Source organism: Rhinopithecus bieti, unplaced genomic scaffold (assembly GCF_001698545.2).
Source record: "Rhinopithecus bieti isolate Rb0 unplaced genomic scaffold, ASM169854v2 scaffold_13112, whole genome shotgun sequence".
In the NCBI taxonomy this organism is placed as follows: Eukaryota; Metazoa; Chordata; class Mammalia; order Primates; family Cercopithecidae; genus Rhinopithecus; species Rhinopithecus bieti.
Genome location: NW_016807891.1, coordinates 1,318,649 through 1,346,151, shown reverse-complemented (window position 1 = coordinate 1,346,151; position 27,503 = coordinate 1,318,649). Strand labels below are relative to the sequence as shown.

The 27,503-nt window shown below is 40.4% G+C and overlaps 2 protein-coding genes across 7 annotated transcripts in view; one reads left to right on the top strand and one right to left on the bottom strand.

Moving 5' to 3' along the window:
• Nucleotides 1–7,992: 7,992 nt before the first annotated feature.
• On the bottom strand, nt 7,993–17,599 carry FASTKD3 (FAST kinase domains 3). Its single transcript, XM_017884053.1, is given in 8 exon segments — nt 7,993–8,124; nt 9,755–9,869; nt 10,189–10,258; nt 11,412–11,586; nt 14,503–14,588; nt 15,250–15,869; nt 15,871–16,709; nt 17,541–17,599. Coding segments are annotated over 7 exon segments (2,013 nt in total). The 5' UTR covers nt 16,686–16,709; nt 17,541–17,599.
• A 76-nt stretch (nt 17,600–17,675) lies between these two features.
• MTRR (5-methyltetrahydrofolate-homocysteine methyltransferase reductase) overlaps nt 17,676–27,503 on the top strand; it is a 32,326-nt gene continuing 22,498 nt past the window's right edge. The window contains exons 1-5 of one of the 6 annotated variants that reach the window (XR_001887675.1): nt 17,676–17,787; nt 19,339–19,492; nt 21,956–22,095; nt 23,843–23,960; nt 26,877–27,255. Coding sequence is in view for 5 of the 6 variants with exons in the window: in XM_017884063.1 (XP_017739552.1) it covers nt 17,706–17,761; nt 19,339–19,492; nt 21,956–22,109; nt 23,843–23,960; nt 26,877–27,255 (861 nt within the window). In the remaining variant the exon portion in view is untranslated. Of the gene's footprint in view, nt 17,788–18,533; nt 18,621–19,338; nt 19,493–21,955; nt 22,110–23,842; nt 23,961–26,876; nt 27,256–27,503 lie in introns of those variants that run through there. The other 5 variants (XM_017884059.1, XM_017884063.1, XM_017884060.1 and 2 more) reach the window with 5 other exon arrangements.

Here is a 27,503-nt window from a genome sequence, read left to right as displayed (position 1 = left end):
ACCACCATCTCACTCCCTCCCCTCCTCTCTCTTTAACTCTTCTGTTGATAATGCAGAGGTTTTAAACATAGGGTCAATGTCTCATTTTACACTTAAAAGCTTTTACAATTATTCCATTTTAAAATTGCACTGTAAACTCATTTAAGGGGTCCAACGTGATTGGACTTTAAATCATAGGATCTAAAATATCTTAAAATTAATTGGAGTAAGAATTCCTCTACATCTGGTATGTTACATGATGGCGCGGAGGAAGAGAGACACATAAACACAGGTTTGTAACTAACTAGGAGGATGACTGTCCATCTATATGTCTGTGATGGTTAATACTGAGTGTCAACTTGATTGAAGGACACAAAGTATTGATCCTGGGTGTGTCTGTGAGGGTGTTGCCAAAGGAGATCAACATTTGAGTCAGTGGGCTGGGGAAGGCAGACCCATCCTTAATCTGGCGGGCACCATCTAATCAGCTGCCAGCGAATATAAAACAGGCAGAAAAATGTGAAAAGGTGAGACTGGCCTACTTCCAGCCTACATCTTTCTCCTGTGCTGGATGTTTCCTGCCCTTGAACATCAGACTCAGTTTTGAGATTCCAACTAGCTTTCCTTGCTCCTCAAGCTTGCAGACAGCCTATTGTGGGACCTTGTGATCCTGTAAGTTAATACTTAATAAACTCCCCTTTATAGATATATATCTAGATATATTTATATATTATATATTATAGATAGATACATAGATATCTATAAAGGGGAGTTTATTGTATATATATATAAACTATGTATGTATATATTTTTTATATATACATATATATAATATTCATTCTGTCCCTCTAGAGAACCCTGACTAATACAGTATCCCAGAAAATTTTACACATTATGGACTCAAAGGCACAAGCCCAAATAACCTGCTGGCATTAGTCTCCAAACTCTGTCGGTACTATTTAACAGTGAGACTAATAGCATGACCTTAGCTCCTACAGCAAGGAAGCCGTTGTCCATCCTGCAAAACTGTCTTTTGTTTTTTTTTTCTTTTTGAGATGGAGTCTCGCTCTGTCGCCCAGGCTGGAGTGCAGTGGCGTGATCTCGGCTCACTGCAAGCTCCAACTCCCGGGTTCACGCCATTCTCCTGCCTCAGCCTCCCGAGTAGCTGGGACTACAGGCGCCCACCATCACACCCAGCTAATTTTTCGTATTTTTTAGTAGAGACGGGGTTTCACTGTGTTAGTGGTCTGTGGTGGGATTAAACAAGGCCTTTATTTCATGCCTCCTCCCTGGTAAAAAGACATACATATTGTTAGGAGACTTAGAAAGCATGTTTAGCATCGAGTTTGTCCTAGAGGCCAACTCAGTCAATTGATAAAGTCCCTATGGTTAGTAACTTTAACGATCAAGTTTATGAATTGAGACTTATAAATAAAAATTTAATTTTTTTACTTTGTTGATTTTGAAATAAAAATGACCAAAATTATAAATCAAAAAATACTGACATCTCTAGCAATGAGCACCACTGGCCTGCAGGAACCAGGGTTCCTTAGAGAGAGGCCTGATCCCAAGTCTGAGACCAGAAATGGATAATGTGAGCTGGGACATCCTGTTCCGCAAAGAAAATACCAAAAACTAAGATGACAAGGTCAAAAGGACACAGGGGCCAACCTGAAGTGGATCCCACTCTCCTAAAACGGAATAATCTAAGCGTCAGTTAGAAGACTGCCAAGGATTGGGGCATGACAAATACACAGACATCCCTGAGTTCATAAACATCCTAGAACAAACACAAAGCTGACTAGACCACCAACCCTTTATTCTAAAAATTGATACAAGGAAGGAATTTTTTTTCTGAATAAACTTTTATTTGAGGGCATGCAAATAGTTAACAGGAGAAATTCCTTCTTTATAGAAGACTACAAGCTAATAAAAGTAGAGGAATGATAGAATTAGGAAATGATTTGGTTTTGCTTCCTTTTGTTTCATTTTGCAGCACCTAGTCAAATAACGGATCGTGGCAATAAATGTCCCGTGAGAGGCTGCGGGGACAACACAGTGGAGGGACCAAGCTGACAACACAGGAACTCACACATAAATCTTAATGACCATCAGTAACATGAAATGATAGCACAGTGCTGAGGAAATCCACAGCAGCCCCTCTGAAACATCATTCCCAAAGCATTCAAGCCAAACTGAAGCAAGTCTCTGGATCTGCCCTTTGGTTTAATAGGAAAGATGGCAGATAGATAGAGAAACAAATTAGACAACAGCAAATCAGCAGTGTGGGACTTTCTACAGGGCAATTGATCTAATTTTGTCAATAACCGAATGACATGAAAACTCGGTGAGAAAGAGTGGCAGTTAGACACGTAAGAGACTTCAGTGGTAGAATCTCTAAAAGTCGTTTGCGGACTTTGGATCCTGATTTTAAAACATCAACAGTTAAAAAATATTTTTGAGATAGTACAGGAAATTTAGAATATGGACTAGACATTAAATGATGACAGGGAATAACTATTAATTTTGTTATTTGTAACAATGGCTGAACGGTTAGATTAAAAAAAGAAAGAAATGCTTATCAGTTATATGTGAATACTGAAGTATTTAGGCTAAAATAATATGATAGCTTGGACTTCCCTAGAAACACTCCAGTGAAAAAAAAAGGAAAAGAAAAAGTTAAAGAATGGATGAAACATGATTGGAAAATTATGGTAATTTTTCATGCTGAATAGAGGGACTTGCGAACTTATTACACTTTTTTTTTTCAGAGATGGAGTTTTGCTCTGTCACTCATGGAGAGCAGTGGCATGATCATAGCTCCCGGCCTCAAGTAATCCTCCTACCGTGGCCTCCAAAGCAGTGGGATTACAACATGAGCCACTGAGCCAGGTTTCTTTCCATTGTTATACTTTTCTTTCAGTTCCTATGTGTGTTCAAAATTTCCTATACTACAAGCAAAAACAGCAGGGTTACTAAAAGAGATTGTTTCTTGTAAACATTAGAACCCAAAATATCAGCTCCACCCACACACCGTAAGCACTCTGTATCGGAGACCGTGGGAGTGGGAGGGAGATGTTTGCTTTTTCTGGGGTGGGATTACAAGTACTGGAAGAAGGCAAAATTTCTTCTGATGGAGCCCAACAGGGGGAGAACATCAACATAAAATCAGGTTTCCTGACTCGTGCAGCACGGGAGAGTGCACACCACAGGAGTCAAGAGACATCGAGTCAAACACAGGACTAGACAGAGTAGGTAAAATTTAATGAAGCTGAGCTGGAGAGACTCAAGCACAGCAAGTTTGTGTGCAAAAGAGTTAACAGTAACCCTGGCCTAAGAAGCCGATTCAGGTCCCTCAAAGGGAAGACAAATGTGGAATGTTGTGTGCAAAATTCCCACGTCTAGAGCTCTGCAATTGAGGGGGATATTGAAGCTACTTCTCCATTGGTCAGATTGGCCCATGTGGCTCAGCTCATATAGACAACAGTTAGATGTTCCATTTTACTGAACTGATTTCAAACAACCAAAGCTTTAAAGAACAAAGTTTCTTAGCACTACGTCCTTGATGATAATTAACAAAGGCAATTGTCAAAGGCTCACAGTGGTACAATACAGCCATGACAATTGCATCCCCAGACCCTGCTCTCTTCCTTCTAAAACTTACAAATCACTCTGAGGCTCTCTCTCACTGCCCAGGCGGGCATGAGGTCTCTGTGTTCCCAGAGCCTTGCCTGTGTGTTGGGGTGCCAGAGTCCTCACCACTCCCATCGCCTGCTCACTAACCCGTTAATCTCACCTGCTTCAAGCCCCGCCAGGGCAGGGGCTTTTTCCTACTTGGCACTGGAAGTCCTGATCATCAAGTCAGTCATGTTCCTTCTTATAGACCATGCCTTATATGAACCCTCACCGCAAGCTGTACAATAAAGTTTAACTGAGAATGAATGAACACATGTGTACCAATAACAATAATCGCACCCAATGCTCACTGAGTGTTTACTGTTTTCCAGGAACTGGGCTAAACAGCTTACAAGATGTGTCTCATTTCACTATCTACACTAAGTATTTAGACTCCAAATGGAGCTGGGTATATTCCCAGTTTCAGAGATCTCAGCCCTAAGGGGATAATTTGCCTGGTTCCTCAGAGCCAAGACCCCTCTCTGGATTTGCACACATATTCTAGTAGGTATACCTTTTTTCCTTTTTTAAGAAGGAATTGACTGCTTCTTTGTTTTCCCAGAATTCTATCAAATTGATGAATTTTTCTCCTTCCTGTATTTTCTTCCGCCTAACAAATATTTAGCAAGGGTCCACATGTACCCAAGCGAAGCACATTCCTTACATAGAGGAAGGTAAGGAAAGGTAAAGAAAACTGTCTGTGTTGTTCAGGCAGAACTGTTACCACACTCTTCCACAGCTCCTGCCTGCCTGCCATCTACACACACACTCACAGCACACATTCAGAGAATCCACTCTCTCCTACAGAGATCCTCTAGTTTCAACTGCGGCAGCCCAAAGTCCTGAACTTTGCTGCCCCCTATTGATAGGCCCAAAGAATATCACTGTTGCTGCAAGGGTTGTGCTAGCAAGTAAAACAATTTTTTTCACTCATTTTTCTTGTTTTGCTTTACTTTTGAAAACAAATATAGCATGGTTATGCAATTATTAAAAATATTATCAAATATATAGTTGCAAGAGCTATCATATTGAATACGTAATTGCAACTGACACATTCACATCACTTTTGCTTGTACAGGTAGAGACATACAAATTAATTCATCAGCATGAGAATTCAGTTTAGTTTTATGATTTGACAAACTCTGATAATTCAGACTTAGCTTTATGATTTGACAAAGCTTGTCAAATTCGCTCGTTAGTGAAACCAGCAACCTTATATTTCTCTATTAGCCTAAATTATTTTCATGTACTTTAGGATTAAAATCTGAACAGAGCCAGAGGCAGGTCTAGCTTCCCTCCCTGGGCCAATCTTGTGTGCTTTACACTGGATGTTCCAGCCATGACAACTGCGTCCCCAGACCCTGCTCTCTTCCTTCTAAAACTCAGCTTACAAATCACTCTGAGGCTCTCTCTCACTGCCCAGGTGGGCATGAAGTCTCTGTGTTCCCAGAGCCTTGCCTGTGTGTTGGGGTGCCAGAGTCCTCACCACTCCCATCGCCTGCTCACTAACCCGTTAATTTCACCTGCTTCAAGCCCTGCCAGGGCAGGCGCTTTTTCCTACTTGGCGCTGGAGCTGGAGCACTGAGTGCCCCCAGCATGATCAGATCTGTGAGTGTCTGCTGAATGCGTACGTGAAGACGGTAGGGGAGAGCCAAATGAGACAGGCTCAGCCGAGGCTGCAAGTGAAAACTGCAGGAAGAGCATCTGATTCTGATGAGTAAAGAGGGAAAAGCTTGCAATGGAAGAGATGGACTTACATCAACAGCACAGGTGAAGAATACTCAGGCCGTATTTTTCTTCAAAGCATTGATAACAGACCGTCATTACCTCTTCATGTGGCTCTTTAATTGGTTAAGTCCCTCTCTGCTCCTTAAGCTGTATGCTTTTAACCTCACACCACATTTCTGGGTTGAGTTTTGCACCAAGAATTAGCTGAGTCATGAGGAGAGGTGTATAGCACAGTCAGGGTGCACCAGAGGCCAGGGAGGGAATCTGAGTTCACAAAAGGCAGAAAAAGACACAGGACTGGATATTAGCTGCAAGGAGGTGTGAAAGGGGTTTCTGAGGTCTGATGTGGTCTGGAACAGATCTTAGGCTCAGTGTCAGGAATGCCTGTTTTAAGTCATCTAAGAGCTGTGAAAAAGTGTAAATCAGCTAATTACCCAGATTTCAGAGAGATGTGAGAATCCTTTCAAGCCGGGTCCCAAATAACCGGCAAGGTCAGCTGGGTACACAGATACATCAAAATCTATCGTGCCTATCTCCCGCTCAATCTCCATTTGCTTCCATTGTCTCTTTCTTTGTAATTGGAGACAAAAAGTGATCTTAGCTCATCTAGTTTCCATTTCCTATTCTAAAGATAAGTAAAGTGAAGTAAAAAGCATGATGGGGTGGACATTCAGACTGATACTAGCTAACTTCCACTGTGTGCTTACTCTGTGCAAGACACTTTTCTAAGTGCTTTATATAATTATCATTTTAACCTGTTACAGGTTCAATTGTGTCCCTCCTCCCTCCTTCAAAAAAGACATATTGTAGTCCTGACCCAGTCTGTGAGAATGTGACCTTAGTTGGACATAGGGACCTTAGAGATTTAATCAAGACAAGGTCATTAGAGTAAGCCTTCATCCAATATGGCTGGCATCCCTGTAAAAGGGAAATTTGGACACAGTCAAACCAGGAGAACGCCATGTGAAGACAGAGACACATGCACATTAATGGCCATGAGAAGACACAGGCCACACAGACACGAAGGGAAGATGGCATGTGAAGATGGAAGCAGGTAAGTTACGCTGCCACAAACTAATGAATGTCTGTCACCACCAGAAGCTGGAAGCAGCAAGAAAGGATCTCCCCTAGAGGTTTCATAGGGAGCACAGCCTGCTGACACCTTGATTTTGGATTTTCAGCCTCCAGCAATGTGAGAGTAAATCTCTGTTGTTTTAAGTCACCCAGTTTGTACTTTGCTGCAGCAGCCAAAGGGACAAAGACAGAAATCCCATTATAATGTAAGAGTAGCTCTGAGGAAACCAAAGCTTGAGGTCACAGTTAGTTAGAACTCAAATCCAAGCTGTAGGATTCCTGAACCTAAATTTTTAGCCACTACATTTTATTGCTTCTTAGGGACAGATTCAAACCTGACATTCATCACTAGTGATGAATGAAATATCAGGTAGAACATTCATCCTGAGCTAGCCTAATTCTCTGTAAAATAGGAACAATACCTAAATCCGAAGGCATGTGAGATCCACACAAGCATCATGCTAACATGCTCAGCATGGGCTCAGCAGTCAGTGAACGATACACAGCAGCTGTCCCTGTTCAAGGTCACAGCACTACTTGGTGGTAAAGTCTGAGTGTCCAACCCCAAAGCTCTGCTACTCCAGTTGGCCCTCTTGTCCTCTTCTCCCTTGAAACTGTAACCTGTGATGAGGCAATGAAGGATCTGCAATGAACTATGACGATTTAATTCATTCTTGATATACAATTTAGAAGATCCTCCCTCCAAACACCTCCCCCAAAAACCTACCTAAATTGCTTTTCCATTTCTCGAAATGTTTATTTAAAAAAAGTTCCCATACTGATACATCTTATTAACTAAAGGATTGTTTCTGCATAATTCTATGTTTATATCCAAAGCACTGTACTCTATTTCTCATTGCTCCTTTTCCTTACGGTACATCTCATTTCCATTCACAGAAGAGAGATAAAATTTCTTCCTTCCATCTGTTGGAAAACAAAAGGTCTCTAAAGAGCAAAATACTTTCATTTAGCAGATAACAACGACAAAATACTTAAAAATAACATTTATTCATTGAATTCCTTTACTGCACATGATCATTTGTTTGATGTATAAAAAGTATCTATGACACTAGTATTAAATTAAAATTAATTTTAAATTTTACCACAATAAATGTATACATAATGTAAGGAAAACTATAGATGCTTCCAGATCACCAGTCTAGAACATATTCTGCGAAGTGGCTAATTCACATTGTATTCTTCTTTTAATACTGCCGGGCGCAGTGGCTCAAGCCTGTAATCCCAGCACTTTGGGAGGCCGAGACGGGCGGATCACGAGGTCAGGAGATCGAGACCATCCTGGCTAACACGGTGAAACCCCGTCTCTACTAAAATACAAAAAACTAGCCGGGCGAGGTGGCGGCGCCTGTAGTCCCAGCTACTCAGGAGGCTGAGGCAGGAGAATGGCGTGAACCCAGGAGGCGGAGCTTGCAGTGAGCTGAGATCTGGCCACTGCACTCCAGCCTGGGTGACAGAGCAAGACTCCGTCTCAAAAAAAAAAAAAAAAAAAAAAAAAAAAAAAAAATGCAAGTTCTTTCATGGTTTGGGTTCTGAAGCCAGTATTCGTTCTTGTCACCAATGAACAGTGTTTTCAGAAAACAGTTTTCTTTGTAAATATTCCACCAATTCACGTCTTGATTTCAGCATCTCAATCTCATGATAGGGGATCTATAAAGATAGAAAAGTAAAACTGGTCAAGATCCTTCAAAATCTGAGGTTCCTCTGGCTGTTGGTTACCTTGTTTGTTTCTTACACACTTCCCCACAGCAGAATGTAAGCTCCTGGAAGGCAAATATCCCAACCAGTTTCTTCATCTTGGATCCCCAATGTCTAGAACAGCGCCTGGCACTGAGAAGGGGCTTGGCAAATATTTGAGGAATTAATATGTAGAATATGTAAATAAGAATTAAACATGATCTCTTGTTCTCCAGGAGCTCACAACTTGGGTGGCAAGTTAAATTACACAATAAATATAAAAAACAAGCTGTAGGTTGGTGATCTAGTGCTGAGAGGGAGTGGGCATTTCATTAGATAAGGGTGGGGATGCCGACAAACTGCTGGAAAGTAGGTATTCAGAGAGCTAGAAGACGCAGCAGGGACAAAGAGGGAATGAAGAGAGACAGCAGGAGGCTCAGCGAAGGAGAGAGCCTGCTCAGCTGGGAGCAGAGGGGCCAGGTAGTAATCACGTGCCAGGAGCCTGGCTGCAGGCCAACCATGGAGGGTCTTGAATGTTAAGATGTAGAGAAGTTTTTACTTTATTTTGTAAGCAGTAAAGAAACAATGAAGGCTTCTGAGTACACACTGGCATGATTAGTTTTAGGAATATTCAGCTGGGGATGTGCAAAATGGAGAAAAAAGTCAGCAGATATGAAACCATAGTGCTGCCTAGTACAGACAGCTTAGAGAATTAGGGCAGCTCTCCTTCTCATGCACCGCTGAGCCCTCACATAAGACATTCTTACATTATCTACGGTGAAAAGTAGATAAAGGTCTAATATTTAAGAAAAGGTCTTAAATATTAAGTGTTGGTGAAGCTCTTTATTTTAATGGATTATCTTGTCCATTTTTATTTATTAAATCAAGAAGAAATTAAAACAGAATATATATTCCAACAATTGAGTAAGTCTAACAGCAGAGTTAAGCAGAGCTTATAATGAATATAGGTATGCCCCACTTTTGAAAAATCAAAGCTCTGAAAATTCTGTATTTCAAAATATAAGTCAAGAGATTTAAGCCGAATTAACAACATTGGGATTTAAACTAGACATAAGATCGGTGGTCCACTGACCGGGCTGGCAGACCAGTGAGCACTGTAAAAGTAAATTAAAATGGAGCCTGTGCCTGAAAAATCCCTGAGCAGACCAAGCTAGTTAGGCCTTGAAAATAACCTTAACTTTGCTTAAAGTACAAATGTTAAGCAAAATTTAACTTGGGCTATTTCTTGTAAAAGCTTCTACTGGAGAAAAACAGAACTTAAGCTCAACCAGTCAGAAGCATCTCACAAACTAATAATTATATAACTAGGAATCTTCCACAGAATAGTTCAAACAAGGCAGCAAGAATATATAACTGTAACCAATCAAGTAGATTCTTTGTGTACTTGCATTCTTCCTATAAAGGCCTCCCTCTTGTGTTCCCAAGTCATTTTGGGTTCTGTGCTGTCCAATTCAATAACTGCTGTTTGATCAAATTCTTTAGAATTTTACTGTGCCTCAGATTACTTTTTAACAGTAACCTGGAAAAAAAATTCGAATTAGGATTTGCTTTTGGGAAACAAAAAAAATAGGTGAAACTCTACCTGAACAACTTGATAACCAAGTAAGTGTAGGTGTCTTTGTTTAATAGCTTCTTTTCCCAGTAAGTGTTTGCTATTGGAGCAAAACCTTTTTGGACCATCAATACACAGTGCTATCCTGAAAATAAAAAAGGAGAAAAAAAACTTAATTTTAAAATAATCTGAAATATTTATTATATATTTTAGTTGCCAAAGTTTATTTGGGATTTGGCTATTACTATGTGCCAATATTATTTTCAAATGAATCATGAATTTGATCTTATGAATATTAATGCTTATAAAATATTACAAGGAATTTCCCAACATAGTATTCTGAAATGTAGTGTTTTAATTTCCAGAATCATATCTATTTCTTTCACCTTCTTGAGAAAAAGATACCACTGCTTATTAGCCTCAACAAGTCTTGTAATGCAAAAAAACACAATATTTTTCTGTACCTTTCATGGATATCTTCATTAACTGTGAATGGCAATACAAATCCTTCTTCATCTAATTTAATTTCAACATCTGGTGAGAGAAGAAAGGAAAAATTCCTCGTGTGATATCCTCACAAACACTATCTTCCTGTATTCATTCCTTTGCTCTGCTTTGATTCCTTCCATATTGCACTGATCAATTGGACTGAAGGCTGCAAAGTAATGACCACAACCAGACAATGGTGAGAATTTTAATTCAATTGGCTTTATGATCAATCAAGTCAGCCTTAAATTAAGAAAGCTCAACAACACTAAACCACAGAATGGGTTCTGAAGTTATCTGGGGTATGACAAGAACCACGCATGCTTTCTCTTTCCCCTTATAACAGGTGGCAGAGATCCTTCAATCCAGACTGAAGAAAACCTTTGAGTTAAGCCGTTAGACATCTATGCAACTCATAACTTCCATCATTCAAACTTGCAGCGCCTCCATGATAAGTAAAGAAAGCATGCTGCACCCAGACACCTGGTCTGCGAGCACAGAAGGCTTCGCTGTCCTTCCCCTCTGGTAAACTGCAGTTCCTTTCGTAAAGAGAAGTGACCATCTGAAGCCTATGAACTGCTGTCCTTTATGAGAAGGCTTTCTTCTCCTCATCAAGTTAGAAGAACTGTAAGGACAGAGGACTTGGAGTCTCTAGTCAGTGCCACCCAGGAGAAATCTCTGTGATGTGGAAATCGTTATAAAGGCACTGTCCAATTTGGCAGCCATGAGCCACATGTGGCTACCGAGCACTTGAAATGTGACTGAGGAATTTTCTTAAACGTTTAATAATTTAAATTTAAACAGCCACATGGTCTAGTGGCTACTATATTTGGACAGTGCAAGCCTAGGTTATAGTAGTAGCTAACAATTAGTGAGCATTTCCTATGTTCCAGGTACTATTTTATTTAGTGCTTAAATAAGTCTTTGAGGTCACTATTACTATCATTTTACAGAGGAAGAAGCAAGCAGAAAAAGGTTAAATACTCTGCCCAGGACATACGTGGCTAATATGTGTGACTTAAACCCAGACAGTCTTGACGCAACAGCTCTGCTGCTAACCACCTGTTTCAACTTGCCTTCAGGGAAGGGACCATTCCATTTTGCATTTCCAGAGACCTTCTATTACTTCTAAGTCCCGTATATCTCCAAAATCGAACAGGATACTTAGGTTTAAAACAACAAAACTCCTTATACTACTTACCTATTGTATAATAATAGGGTGTCAACACTTTTGAAGCAAAATATAATCTTGCTCCTAAAAGGTCAATCAGCCCAATCTTCACAGATTTATAAAGCTGAGAATCCATAGGGGTCTCCAGGGAACAGCATGGGGTAACAAATGACTTCACTTGATATTTACGAAGGAGTTTTGGACCCTAAGAAATCGTAAGTGCAAACATGAGAAAGAAAATAAGATATAAAACTGAGAATAAATTGAAGGTTACCTAGGTAGAAAAGTTTGACATAACACTACTTTATAGGCATGATACTTTTCCAGGAATTGGGACAGGCATCTCTTTCAAAATGACAATGCAAACTTCTATTGTTGTAGTACGAGTCTAATAGTTCAAAATGTCTTTTATATGTGTTTTTACAGTAGTCACTGGTTACCATAAACAGAAAGAAAAGTAAAGAAGGAAGGTAAAAAAGAGTGAGGAGGGAGTGAGAAGAAACATAATAATGCTAACATAATAAAGCTCAAGAAACATTTTTAGAACTAAGAATTGTCCCGAGGGTCTTAAGTACACACAACTAAAGTTTTCAACACAGGTTTAATTTCTCTCATCTGGAAATCCATAATCCAAAATGCTCCAAAATCTGAAACCTTTTGAGCACAGGCTGCTTAAAGAAAATGCTCATGAAGCATTCTGGATTTCAAATTTTTGTATTAGGGATGCTGAACTGGTAAATATAATGAGGATACTTTAAAATGTGAAACAATCTGAAAGCTGAGACACTTCTGGTCCGGAGCATTTTGGATAAGGGATACTCAGTCTGTAATGGAAAATGTGACATAAGTGACATTCCAATTTAGGAAGCAAAGGATAGCAATATAATAAACGATGATGGAAAAATGGTTATTTATTTGGAAAATAACTAAACTTCTGTCATCCATTACACACTCTAATAAATTCCAAGTGGTACAACATGCTGACTATAGTTAATAAGAATGATTGTATGCTTGCAAATGGCTGAGAGTACTTTTTATTTTTTCTTTTTTTTTTGAGACAGAGTTTCACTCTTATTGCCCAGGATGGAGTACAATGACGCGACCTCGGCTCACTGCAACCTCCGCCTCCCGGGTTCCAGCAATTCTCCTGCCTCAGCCTCCAGAGTAGCTGGGACTATAGTCGTGTGCCACCATGCCTGGCTAATTTTCCATATTTTTAGTAGAGACAGGGTTTCACCATGTTAGCAAGGGCTGGTCTCGAACTCCTGACCTCAGGTCATCCAACCGCCTTAGCCTCCAAAAGTGCTGTGATTACAGGCACGAGACACTGTGCCCGGCAAGAGTACATTTTAAATATTCTCACCACAAAATAAAATGATAGGTATGGAGGTAATACGCACGTTAACTGGTTTGATTTAGCCATTTAACAATGTATACATATTTCAAAACAACACGAACACAATAAGTATATACAACTTTTACTTGTTAATTAGAATACATATACAAATAAATAAAAATTCAATTTTGCTTTTAGATCAAAGATCTAAATAAAATTTAAAAGATATTATTTTTTAAAATGTTGTAAAATATTCATGCTCTTAAGTTAGACGGGTAACTTGGAAGTCATAAAAGACAGACAGATTCGACTGCAGAACATTTAAAAATACATCATAAGTAATATTAAAAAGTAATGAAAGAGTACAAATCAGGGGAAAATATGTACAACATTCACAATAGTTAATATCTGTTTTACAATGAGTCCTTAAAGACAAACCACCCAACAGAAATAAATTAAGGTGTAGAAAGCAATTCAAAAGAAATGTAAATGGCCAACACATATTTGGAAATATGCTAAACTTCATTAATGCTGATTAATATGCAACTTAAATATATGATATGATGCCCTCTTTCATGTAGCTGAGTAACACAAATTAAAGAGACTACTAACACACTGCAACAGAAGTGGAGGAGACACGGCCATCTTCATTCATTACTGGGGAAATGTGGTATCTGTAACTATTAGGGAAAAAAATTCTGCCATTATCCATCAAAAATTAATCCAGTGATCACATTTTTAGGAATCTAGTTTATATATTTAAAAAACCAAAAAGGCTCTAGTATGACAGGATTTGCAAGAATGTTTATTATAGCATTCTTGATAGACAAAAGTTGCAAAAAACCTCCAAGTGCATCGATAGTAGAATAGTAGAATAAACACCATGAAATATCATGTCTTTCTAAAAAGAATGCATGTGATCTGTATGCACTGGCCTCAAGGGATGGCCATGATATACTGGGCATAAAAGCAAAGTATACTTTGATTAGTCAGTCTCATTCCTTGAAAAGAGAAAAAAAAACAGACAGTGTTTATGTATCTGTATACATTTGGGCACAGAAACTGCTTTTAATACTATTCCTTTAGAAATGGTAAGAGATTGGGGTTAACTATTACTTATCTTTATATAACTTAGTACCATCTAAGCTGTTTTAAAAAAGGGGTATTTTTCCATTCTCATTACCTTATTTCAAAAATCAGATACTCTAAACTAAGATTCAGAGTCAAGTAGAGAGAAGCAGAGAGAGAATATTATGGTCTGGTGCACTATTTCTGATTCTACATAAGGAATGTGATAGATAATAGGATAAATCTTTATAGGTCTTTATGGGAAGAGCAAACTCTAGGTAAACTAAACTCTAGGTAAACAAACTAAAAGTGAAATTTCTGGCTTGGCTTAACAATGTACTGTACTTGCAAATAATTTATTTGTGCAGTCCAGACATTCACACTTTGATAACAAACAGCTATGGGAAACCTAGTAGTAAACCTAGTAGTAAAACCCTGTAAAACCTTCAGAGAGAATGGAGAAATACTGTAACTCACATGCCTGCAGCACTTAATAAAACCTCCTAAGAAATCTTACACAGCAGGAAATTGTTCCTTCAAGAGCAAGAACACGAAAATGGGGTCAATTTATCAAAGAAAAGCCTATCTGGTGGCAACTAACTCCAAGTAAATGAAATTCTGCTTTTTCAGGAGGTTATTGAGACAGATCAAAAGCAAAGGAACTTAATAGGAAGCTACCCATAGGGAAATACAGCCACATACAGTTCATGCTTTTACCTTATAGAAAGGGCATTCTAGGACTGAGGTTAAGAAAAGTTGGGTCAGTCGTGCCCGACTCAATCTGTCCAAATGCGATTCTTCACCTAAAACAGAAAGCATCCCGGTCACGGTTATGTCTGAATTGAGGTATGTATGAGAGAACATCATGAACATTCAACATCAATTTACACACTCCAGACAGAAGTATTGTACTTTTAAATGACACTATGAAATGAACTTGTTAGAATTAATTCTGCCCTTCTCTTGCCACCAATGAAATTGGCTTCCAAGAACCCAAGCTCCTAGCTACTGAGTACAATTAAAAGAAAGAAAATATGTTCACAGAATTAGTGGAAATTTCCTTTAACTATGGAGTTCCGGAAATATGTGGGTGGCCTTGAATCGAGATGAACAATGCCATCCTCTCAAAAAAAAAAAAAAAAACAGATACAGTTGCTCACTCATCAAAAGTTCCAACATGTTAATGTGGCTATTTCCACTACCATCACCGTATCTCCTTAGAATGCTGCAGTTTCTCAGATAAGGCAAAAGTCAGTTTATCTGAGACAGCTTTCCTCCCTTTATACAATTTCCTAGCATGCTTTAACTCTGTGTTTATGCCAGTATCTGTCAACTTCAGGTCTCATCTTCAGATCACTATGGAAGAAAAACTAAAGGCAACACACTGCCTTTATATGTGACTTGAAACCACTGCCAATTCAAAGGTTAACTTTTTCCAACTGTCAGAATTTATAACCAACTCACCTTGCAGCTGTTGAAGGAAAAAAGGGTTGAATATTTTTGCCATAAAGTTGACTGGATGGCATTCATTAAGTGAACATGAATGAAGAAGTTTCAATAATGTTTCAGGTGGAAAATGATTGAAATGAGTGAATAGCACATTTTCCAGCGTTCTAAATAAAGCAGAGGCATTTGGTGGCAAATAATGGAGTTTCCCAAATGGTTCCATTAATGCAGAAATCTGACTCGGTGAAAATTTTTCTGATTGGCAAACAAAAGTTTCTGCCACTGCATTGAGGATGGGTTTTGAAAGAATCTGTTTTCTACTGCAGTACTCCATGACTCTGCAGACAACTTCAGGATTCAACGTGAGGCACGCCGCAGCTACACGATACTCTAGGGCTTTTGTAAAAAATCTGTCATGGTACCCAAAATATATGAATGCCTCCAAGACTCTCCTAAGCTCCTCGTTAGTGAAATGTGGGACATGCCTCACGACATATCTGCCCAATTTTATAATCAGAGGAAATGCTTGACTTTGATCAAGAACCACCAGGGCAGTGAGCATTTGGCTAATCAATTTAGGACTCAGGTTGGAAACTATTGAAAGGGAAAAGTTGTTTATCTTATTTAAAATGTTTGGTGTTCATGCACTTTTCAGCACATGCCTGCAAGATTCTATAAAGGGCCACAATATCCTCTGGGGTAAATGTTTCCAATTTTTCACCTTGCAGTTGATTTATAATCAGTTCTAGTGTCACACAACCTGAACTGTGCAGTCTAATCAGACTCTCCCCAAGAATACAAAGATTGCGAACTTCCAGGCCACCTTTTTTGAGACGATTTTGGCATTCTGCCACCAGGTTCAGTAACAGGCTACTTTGAGGATCCACATGCAACAGAATCAGAGCTTGCAAAGCAGTCACCAAACTAGTGTTTGACAGCTGTGAGGGCTCCTTTTCCAACTGAAAGCATAAAGCTTGAAAGATGCTATTCTCCAGTATTTCTTTTGGCAACCCTTGATCACCATCCTTTTTTTCCACTTCACAAATTCGTTGTAAAGCTCCTGCTGCCATAGTGTCAGGCAGGGTTTCCATCGTGCTTATAAAACTTAGCACTTCTTCTGATGAAGTCAAGTTGCTCAGTCTCTTGTAAAACGTCTGACTCTCCCCATTTTTAACATTTTGTTCAAGCCTGACCCAGTCAGATACTTGAGAGAACACTGGCCCACTGAGTGGATGAAGGTCATTTCCATTTTTCGAATTAAACTTTTTACAATGGGCATGATGGAACCTGATCCTGAAAGGCTCAGATTGTCGTGAACAGAACCAGGGGCACAGACGCTCCTTGACTACCTTGTGAACATGATTTAGAGGTTGATTTTTCAAAGCGGCCAGAGCTCCATGCATCCGAAAATCAGGTAAACGATAAAGGTTCTTCCTCAAGGTGATTAATGCCATGCCATCAGATTCTCAATTTGATAACTAAATTAAAACATTTAAAAAGACAAGGTTAAACACATTGAGAACATGATTGACCCAACATCAATGTTGAAACTACAAACGAGTACCAGGAAAAAAAAAAAAAGGATGGATAACATATAAACACCAGAGGAGCAAGGTCTCCGCATCCTAGAGTTAGAAAAGTGGCTGACATCCAACAATAACAATCGCTACTACTTGCTAAACACTTTTATTAACTTACACAGATTAAGTACCTTTACCATCATTTTACATGAGGTAGAAGTTGAAGAACAAAGTTACTTTGCCCAGTTTATGCAGGTGGTTAAGTGGCAGAGCTAGGGTTCAAACTCAGGCAATGTAGCTCTTTAAGGGTAGCCCTTAAATGTTGGTTGAAGGAAGAAATTGCATTTGAATAGAAATCAAACAAGAGGTAAAGTGGATGAAATTACGCGAGGTTAGAGCAAGGCAAGGGTAAAAACGCGCTGGAAAGGCCCTAAGCTGTTGGTTTCCCCTCGGTGTCAGGAGATAGGGTTGAAGGAAAGGGTCTACTTCGGCAATGGAAACAAGGTAGGAAAAGAAAAAGCACAACATAGATCAATGAAGGGAGAAGGTGTGGCGGCCAGTCCAGATCTAAATACGCCGCGGGGGCATTTAGGAACAGGAGTGTGCAGGACAGACAGGCGTGATGCCCCTGGGCGCGTCTTCCCAGGAATGAAAGGGACCCGCGGGCCGAGCACCCCCAAACTCGGCGCCCCGGGGACCTGCGCTGAGACACGGGCAGGGCGGCGCAGCTTGAGGAGAAAGCCGATAAGGTCTGTGACACCCACCCGGAGAGCCCGCGTGGACACCTACCGACCTCTGCCCGCCAATCACTCCGGGTGGCCGCGGAAGCGCCTGGGCGTCGTGGGCCTCCGTAGTAAACGCGGGGCGGGGCGGGGCGGGAGCACGACTCACAGCCGCGCAATGTGATTGGCCCAGGTCCCCTTCGGAACTTCCTATTGGTCCTAGGTACCGAGCATGGGCACTACGGCAGTGCGCACGGGTGCAGCGTTGGTGGAAGGCGCGCTGTGCAGGTGTGTCCTCGGCTGGCGCGGCGCAGGTAAGCGCGCTGGTGGCTACGGTGTCTGGATTCCGGCCGCTAGCCCCGCACTAATCCCGAGGGAGAGGCGGCCCGGGGCCGGGGGCGGGGGGAGGCAGCCGGCTTGCGCCCATGGTTCCCACGCCCCTCGAGCTCCGGGGGTCGCCGCGGGGGCGGGCTCGGCCTCAGTCTTGGCTTCGGGCTCGGGCTTGGTCTTGGCCTTGGTTTCCCCGGAAGCGCGTCCCGGAGCTCGGCGTCGATCTCTGCGCGGGGGGCTCCTGGGGGGTGTGGGGCCTCTGCGCCTGTTCTGCCTTTGGTTCTAGGCACTTTCTAGGACTAGGGAAACCGCACGCGGGGAACGGGGGAACGTGTCGGGTTGGGGCGGCGCGCTCCGGGGAACCGGGGATTTTCCGAGCGCCCACCTGGCGGGACGCGGCAGTGAGCTCTGCCCACCGCCTCCGCGCCGCCCCTGGGGCTCCTGGGGCCCGGGCCTCCTTTGAGAGTCGTGGGAACGTGGTGCTGGGTTGTGGGGCAGTAGCAGGGCTGAGGGGTTGATTGATCCTGGGGAGTCCTCAGAATGTGTGTGTTTAATGGGAAGTGATAGAAATTTTAGCTGTAGTAAGATTTTCATCATCGTTTCCACCGTTTTCTGTGAGCTGTAAATGTGTAGTGTTTTCGTATTGTTCATTTACTTTTTCAGATAACTTGTCGAGTACCTGTTTTGTGCCAGGTGCCGTTCTGGGCGGTTCATTCGCCAAAAGCCAGTATTTTGGTTTGGGTTTCAGTTTAAATCTGTCTCCACAAATTGACAGCCCACCAGTTTTAGCCATTAGATGAGTATGGAAAAAAAATCTGTGAGTGCCGTTTGTTTTACTACTGCTTATCTCTTCAGGAAAAACATGTGTTAGTAAAATGTGTTAAGTGGATTGGAAATATTTTTTCTTTATATGCACCTGTATGTAATATGCCCATATACTCACATATTTTTGATTTCCATTAAATACAAAAAAGGTAACTGATGTGCTTCAGTTACCTTTAGTACTATGATTAGTTTGTTTAGCATTAGGATCAAGTAGGAACCAAGAATCCTATCATTTTAATATAATTTTTGCTTCTTTATTTTTTAAAAAAGAGGACACCAAAAGATATTTAAGACTGTTGGGAATGATACTGTGCCTCAGGTTTGTTCAGGTTCTTTTCTTGTGCCACATCCTTTTCCAGGTAGGTGGTTAATAGTCTCATTTTTAGGATAAAGGAGCTGTGGTACAGGTCATTTGGGGAGATTGCCTACGGGATTGCACTTAGGAACCACAGATTCAAGCCCAAGTAGTTCCGAGCCGATAATCTGATTTCTGAGCCATGGAATTAGAGTTTCATTCCTACACTCTTCTTAATTTGATGAATTCTTAAGTTTGTTTAAGATTAGTGCTAAAAACAAATTTAGAAAAGGCTATTTCATATTACGTTTGGGTGTTGTTGCATTGTTTCTTAAAGATTGAGGGAGAATCAATACCTTTAGGTTGTTACTATTTCATTAAAAACAAGATCTCTCTTTTTTCCCCCATTTTTCAGTTTTACTGTTACATGTCTTGAAGTGATGAGGAGGTTTCTGTTACTATATGCTACACAGCAGGGACAGGCAAAGGCCATCGCAGAAGAAATATGTGAGCAAGCTGTGGTCCATGGATTTTCTGCAGATCTGCACTGTATTAGTGAATCCAGTAAGGTTAGAGCTGTTACAATGGATTTTTACTGTTTTGTGCTTTGAAGAATTTTGGTTGGGAAGTGATGTTTATGAAAAAATAAAGGACACTAAATACCACCAGATAGTCCTTGTTTTTTAACAGAAATTTATTTGTTCAGTGGTATGGTAAGATATCACCAGCATTTTTTTTTTTAATACAGAAGTGTGCAGTTGAATTGGACTAAATGGTCTCAAAAATGGAAACAAGTAACAACTCCTTAACTGTAAATGACAGAAGTAGCATATGCTGTGTCTATTTCACAGGGTGGCTGTGAGACAAGCTAGATGTGTGTTTGCCTGCTCAGGTGTGCTTTCCGTCTGTTGAATCTCAGTGCCCCTTTTTTTTCCCCAAAAGAAAGGCCTTGCCATTCGTGTCAGAGTTCCTCCTGATCAAGGACTGCTTAGATTCTTTTGTGAAATAGAATTTAAAGTAGTAGTGTAAGGATCTGGAAAACACTCGCTGCTTCGTCAGGGACTAGTTGTTTACGTTCAGTCTCTGCAGAAGTTACTACCTTAGGGTATTTGCAACTTTACAATCTTGTGTTCTTTTATTTAGTTTGCTGCCTCCAGATTATACTATTTCAGACAATTCAGGTGATAGCAGTTGGCAGGGGCTTTATACCACAAGGTGATTTGCCAGCCACTAAGCGGTTAAAGGTCACTTCAACACTTCAGAGACTGCCCTGCCAGTGCTCTCTCACTCAAGTGCACACCCCCCTCTGACCTTTCCTGAGACTCTAGTTCAGAACACTAGACTGTGTGCAGCTCAAGTCAATTATAAACCCAGCTCATGGAAGGAGACTCACGTAGTTCCTTTATGCAACCCTGCCATGGTGACTCTGGACACCAGAGAAAAGGGAGCTTCTTGGAGAAGACCGCCAGTCCGCAGACTTTGTCATTCTGCAATAACTTCAGTTCACATTGCAGTGCCACATGATGAAATACCTGAATCTGTTACTTTGGACAAAGCCAAAGCCATCAGTATCATAAAACTAGTCCTGATTTGGCCCCTTGTGGTTGACCTCAGTAAGGTGATCAGCAGGTGTTTTGACAGTCAGATGAATGGTGAATTTTTTTTTTTTTTTTTAACACCAAGTTAGTCATGCTGTTTGTCCTCCCTGGCTGATGGTTTCCTCTAGCTGTTCATAATCTAATCTCCTTCCTAGTTCACATAGTCCTTTTCAAGATGACTTTACTTATACAACTTTGTATGCAGAGTTTAACACACAACTTATATAGAGTTTTGGAAGCATTAAATGCCTTGGTAAAAAGTTAGCTCAAGTCATTACCTCTTTTATCAGCATGAAAAATAAGGTGAATTATTTGGAGCCAAATTAGATGGTGTTCATGGGCAGTAGAGCTTGTGGAGTCCTTATAAGTAAGACAAAGAAGCGCTCTATTTGAAATATTTAAATTTACACGAGAATGAGAAGAAACTTGATTTGTAAGAGTTTATAGCTCAGCTTATAGCTAATGATATTCTCAGAGCTAAGACAGTGAAATGCTCTATTTGAAATATTTAAACTTACGTGAGTATAAGAATAAACTTGATTTGTAACAGTTTATAGCTCAGCTTATAGCTAATGATATTCTCAGCTCTCGGGAAACCTGAGGGAATGAGGAGCGGTTCTTGATAGCCAGCTCCCTGATTTAGAAGGGGTAACACTTTTAATTTCCCAGTTTTAAAATGCCCTGTTGTCCCTCTGCCTTAGTGTCACATGCAGTACACATGGCTGGTTTTATATTTTGCTGAAGATTTCAGAGCTGTGCTGTTTTTATTGCTGTCTTTCTTTACCACAGTATTCTACTTGTTGCTTCCTTGTCTTGCCATTCTAATCCTGAGTGTTTATGTATCAGTTCTCTCTATTTCTGAGTCTCCCCATCCCCATTTTAACACCTCTTTCCTTGCTTTTTTTTTTACTTTCTTATGAAAAGACGTTTCCACCCAGTTAGCTGCTGTTCCTCCTTGGCAGCTCATCACGGTGCCTCGTTTTGGCTCTTAGCAGTGCTGATTTGCCTTGCAGATTAGAGCTCATGTTAATGTTTGGCCCATGACTCGGTGGCAAAGAGTTGACTATATCCTATTTCCTCTGATTTTTCTAAAAATGAAGGACCAGACTAGATGGAAACCTGGGATGGGTCCTGTCTGTGCCTTTCTGGTCCCTGCCTCTCGTACGTACACCACGTGAAGAGAAAGACATGTTAATCCCCCAACCTCTTGATGAGCATCAACAAAACAGACACGTGGTTTCCTTGAATGACATCCTGCATTAGGCAACTTGATTAAGCTGAGAGCACGTAGTCACTGGACTGGTCATCTCAAAAAACCTGGCAAGGAGGAAAATTGAAATACAAGACAGGAAACTAAGCTGATTGCTTTGCTGCTGTGTTAAATAAAAAATGCATGCAGTGTTAAGTCCCTGACTTGATGTCCTTGTTTTGTAGTATGATCTAAAAACCGAAACAGCTCCTCTTGTTGTTGTGGTTTCTACCACGGGCACCGGAGACCCACCCGACACAGCCCGCAAGTTTGTTAAGGAAATACAGAACCAGACACTGCCGGTTGATTTCTTTGCTCACCTGCGGTATGGGTTACTGGGTAATGGACTCTCTCTTCTGATCTTACTATAGTATACTGTTGTTATCTCTGGTATCTGAGTTATCTTTCAGAACTATGAAGTGTGATCATAGAGGTTTTGTCTTTTTTATGTAAATATTATATGTATGTATATATAAATGTATGTAATGTGCTACTTTTCTAAATCTTCCCCAGACTTAACCCAGAGCCACACCTCTGCAGAACCTCTTGAGTAGCATTTTAATTAAGGGTGCACCTCAGATGCAGCCATGACACATTTGCAGAATAGCAGCGGCTGGGCCTCATCCTAAACCTACTGAAACAGTCCCTGAACAAGCAACTTCTCAGGCCATTCCTCTGTTTAGAAAAGCAAAGCAAAACAAAACACTCCCAGTGATTTTGATAACTTCTCTAGGAACAGTTCTCCTAGAATAAATGATTTTCATGCCCCAGCTACACATCAGGACTCGCTAGGGGAGTTTTTATTAAATTCTATGACTTAGGCCCACCTCCAGTGATTCTGATGTAATTATTCCAAGGTAGGGCCCTAGCATCGTTATTTTTAAAAGCTTCCAGGTGATTCTAATGTGTATCCCAGGTTAAGAAAAACTGACCTAGGACTCTGTGAACCATAGTTTTAAAATGTTAAAAAGGATCAGAAGGACCAGATCACCTCATACATGATACCAGAGGGGAATTGAGGGTCCATATTCCTGACTTGTGACCTATATTGGTTTTTTTTTGAGGATTATTTTTTGGAGAGGGTATCTGGAAAGGATGGGTTGAGTATAATAAATAACCGATTAGAAATTTGAGATTGTAACCCTGGCAATGATCTGTCATATATAACATGTTCAAGAGAGTATTTCACAGTATTTATGATTTTTTTTTACCTCAAGTTTTATACTTTCTGTATTTTCAGAGAGAGAACACGCACTTGTTTAAAAATCCAGAAAAGACAGGAGCAGAAGCCGATCCCATTGTTCTAGTCAATGTTAGGCCCGAGCGTGGAACCACTGATTTCTCACCCTTTTGTAGAGAAAGAACATGGAGATGACTACTCAGCTGAGGAATTGAAGCTTTTTTTTTTTTTTTTTTTTTTTACCGTGAGACATAGAAGCGATTCTTAATTTCCCCAACACAGAAACATTTATACCACATCGTTATTGTGGTTATTTATACGGCAGGTGTACCTTTCTATTATCAGGAGTCAGCAAACTCTGTCTATAAAGGGCCAGATAGTAAGTATTTTAGGCTTTGCAGGCCTACTCAACTCTTGCTGTTATAAATAATATGTACACAGATGGACTTGACTGTCTTCTAATAAAACTTTATTTACAAAGAAAGGCGGTGGGTGGTATTCAGCCCAGAAGCTATGGTTGGCTGACCCCTGCTCAGTATCAGAAAAAATGTACAGATAACAGATATTGTGGTTTTGCAACCCATCTGATCCTTGTTTTAAGATTTCTGTATTTTTACACATAGTCAAGGAGATGAAAATGTGAAGTCTTTTCTTTTACCAGTGGCCAATAAATATTTTGTTTCATTATATCTGGTACTTTTTATATTGTAAAATAGAAGAAAACTGCCTGCATGCATAGTATTACTCAGGGAGAATAAGATGTGAGGCTGTGCATTATTAATCCGTTCAGAAGAGCATGGAATAGTATTATTTTAGATATTTTATTTACCTATTCTTTATGTCCTTAAATTTAAACCTTATTGTGCATTAATTATGTATTCGGGCTCTTTAGGTCTCGGTGATTCAGAATACACCTACTTTTGCAATGGGGGGAAAATAATTGATAAACGACTTCAAGAGCTTGGAGCCCGGCATTTCTATGACACTGGACATGCAGATGACTGTGTAGGGTAAGGGCAGTGTTCTCTGTTTATTCCAATAAGCCCTCTGTACGTGATGAAAGTTCACTTATAAAACGTGTTGGCTTTTCATTTAACACTGAACTTTTCCTCATGTTTTACTTTCGTTAGCTTTTATAGCTTTGGGACCCAAGAGGGTCAGCCAGAGCTTGATTTACCTGTTTTGCTGATTTTCTTTGGTGTCTGTCTCATCCTTCTCAGTGTATGCTAATGGCAAGAGTTAGAAAAGGTACCCCAGTACAGATATCTTTAAACAGTATAGGTATTTGCAGAAATCAGCCTGTTCTTTAGCAACTTGAATCGTGCATGCCCTTCTCCTTGCCGTGCACATGGAGCCTTTGGATCGGGCTCGTTACATCGAGGGAGCCTGGGGAGCCACACTTTGCCGTTAGAGAACATGGGTCTGTGGGCCTTCACTGTAGGCTGCGTTGCTTGGCGTGCTCTTACCCTCTGAATGGCCATTTGCCACCATGCCAATCAAACGTTTACAGACACATACTTTATCTTTTCATTACTTTTGTTCTTGTTTTTACAAGTCAGTATTTCACCCAGTGTGGCACCTTCCAAATCATCCTGATGTGTTTATTCAGTGGTCTTACAGATACTGTCCTATAACTTACTTAGCCTTTAAATATTTTAGCCAGATAATAGCACACACCCTTGATTTTTTTCTACTACGTCCATGTATTAATTTAATTTTCTTTTCTTTTTTTTTTTTTTGAGATAGAGTCTCACTCTGTCACCCAGGCTGGAGTGCAGTGGCCGGATCTCAGCTCACTGCAAGCTCCGCCTCCCGGGTTCATGCCATTCTCCTGCCTCAGCCTCCCGGGTAGCTGGGACTACAGGCGCTGCCACCTCGCCCGGCTAGTTTTTTGTAGTTTTAGTAGAGATGGGGTTTCACTGTGTGAGCCAGGATGGTCTCGATCTCCTGACCTCGTGATCTGCCCGTCTCGGCCTCCCAAAGTGCTGGGATTACAGGCTTGAGCCACCGCGCTCGGTCGGCTAATTTAATTTTCTCTCACTATGTTACTGAATAATCTGTTTATGAGAAAATGACAAATTCAGCAAATGTCTTGCTTTTCGGCATACTGTATTTCTGCTGAACTCACCCTCGTGCCCACTTCTTCCATCTTTCCCTTCAGCTGTGATGCTGTGGGTTTTTTCCACATCCCCAGTACACATATTGTTCCTGATTGTGACAAAGCTTTGTGACATTTCTTTGCGAATTCACTTTTAGCTCTGTACCTTTATGTTGAGTGTTTGTCTTTTGCCAGAAGTTCATTGACATTAAATGCTCAGTCTTGTATGGGCTGTGTTTAACTGTTAATGTAACACTTGTGTCATCCATTACCATTAGGCCCATCACTCATATATATTTCACTTCTCTTCAAAGGCTTTCATTTTCTCTGTTGATTTATTGGTGTAAGTATTAAAATGCTTGACTGTATATTTCAGTAGACTACACTGCTTAGATTTTTCAACCTAACTACCTTACTTCAATTTTTCCTTTTTCTGAAACAAAGATATTTTCAAGACATTCTTGCTTGATGTACATACCACCACAATAAATGGGGTTACGAATGCACGCTTGAGTCCAATACCTGGGTTCAAATCCTTGATCCCCCACTTCCCGACTGAGAACTTGGTCAAATTACTTAAACTTTTTGTTCCTTGGTTTTTCCCTCTATGCAGTAGATAACAGTAAGCTATTTACTGTGTAAGCTTTGTGGTAGAATCAAACGGATTAATACATGTTGTCCTCTTAGAAGAGTGCCTGTCATCATGTAGTAAACACTTAGTGAACGTTAGCTCTCTTCATGGTTATGCATATTATCACCTTAATATTTCTGAGTTATGAAAGTGATATTTTAAATGTAGCTGTTATTATTGAACCTGTAATTTTATAAACTTGTTTTCACAAAGGCTCCTCAGGGCAGATCTAATGTATAACCACATTTTGAGCAGTGTACTACATGAGCACTTACCGAGCACAGTGAAATGACAGCCTGAGTCATGATGAGACACAGGCCTGAAATGTGCATCCTCTTAATATTCATTTCGCTTTAGGAATTAGAATTTCATCGAACCTCGTTTGAGTTGTGATTGAAAGTGGTGTTATTTCCACAGCCCTGACACGGTCTTATCCACTGACTCTACTTCTCTATTCAGGGAATGGCTGTTGTTACCATCATTTGTTAATAGTAGGTGGACTGCCACATTTAAAACAATCTATGATGAATTCAGCTTTCCCAAAGGATGGTTGCTTTTTTTTTTCTCCTGTTGTCAGCTTCCCTGGGAATTTTACTAAAATAAAATAAATAAATAAATAAAATAGTTCAGGACTGAGAGAAAGGCTTTATTTATTTAGTCTAAGGAAAGGCTTTATTTATTTAGTCTAAGGACTTGGCATTAATCTGTAGTGATATCTTGGTGATATTTTAATCTGTAGGAAAAAGATCAGTAAATTGGCTAGGCAGAAGAAGAAAAGGTGCATTTGATTGATGGAATGAGCATTTGCAGCATTATGGTGGGCTTGAATTTTGGTTAAGTTCTGTTAGCATTAGCATGCCTATTTAAAATTATATCTTCTTAAAATAAAGTTTACCAATTCTGGGACATTAAGAGGAATTCTATTCCTATCATTCCTATTACTAGAATATCTTCCTATCCCTCTTCATTTCTTTTACCTTTATACATATTCATGTTTTTAGCTGCAGTGCTAATGAACACATAATATATCCTGCTTTAAAACTTAATCGTGAAGCATTTTTTGTACTCCGAATGGTCTTCATAGTGTTTCTAACAAGTGCGTACTTTGCCACATGGACAGACTGTCATTATCCTGTTCTGCATTCAGATGGAGAACTTAGGCATTTGTTTTGTTTTTCCTTTGTTTTTACTGTCCAGTTTAGAACTTGTGGTTGAGCCATGGATTGCTGGACTCTGGCCGGCCCTCAGAGAGCATTTTAGGTCAAGCAGAGGACAAGAGGAGATAAGTGGCACACCCCCGGTGGCATCACCTGCGTCCTCAAGGACAGACCTTGTGAAGTCAGAGTTGCTACACATTGAATCACAAGTCGAGCTTCTGAGATTCGATGATTCAGGAGGAAAGGATTCTGAGGTTTTGAAGCAAAATGCAGTGAACAGCAACCAATCCAATGTTTTAATTGAAGACTTTGAGTCCTCACTTACCCGTTCAGTACCCCCACTCTCGCAAGCCTCTCTGAATGTTCCTGCTTTACCCCCAGAATATTTGCAGGTACATCTGCAGGAGTCTCTTGGCCAGGTAAGCAAGTTTTTCTTTATGCTATGGATGCTTTTTAATCATGGATGTTTGCTTTGGGCTTTTAAATTATTACATTAGAAGAGAGGTCAACAAACTATGGCTTACTGGCCAAATGTGGCCCAGCATGTTTCTTTTGTAAGTAGATTTTACTGGAACACAGCCATGCCTATTCATTTAGGTAGTGTCTGTGACAGCTTCTGAGCTACAATGGCAGAGTTAGTGGTTACCACAGGGGCCTGCAAAGCCTA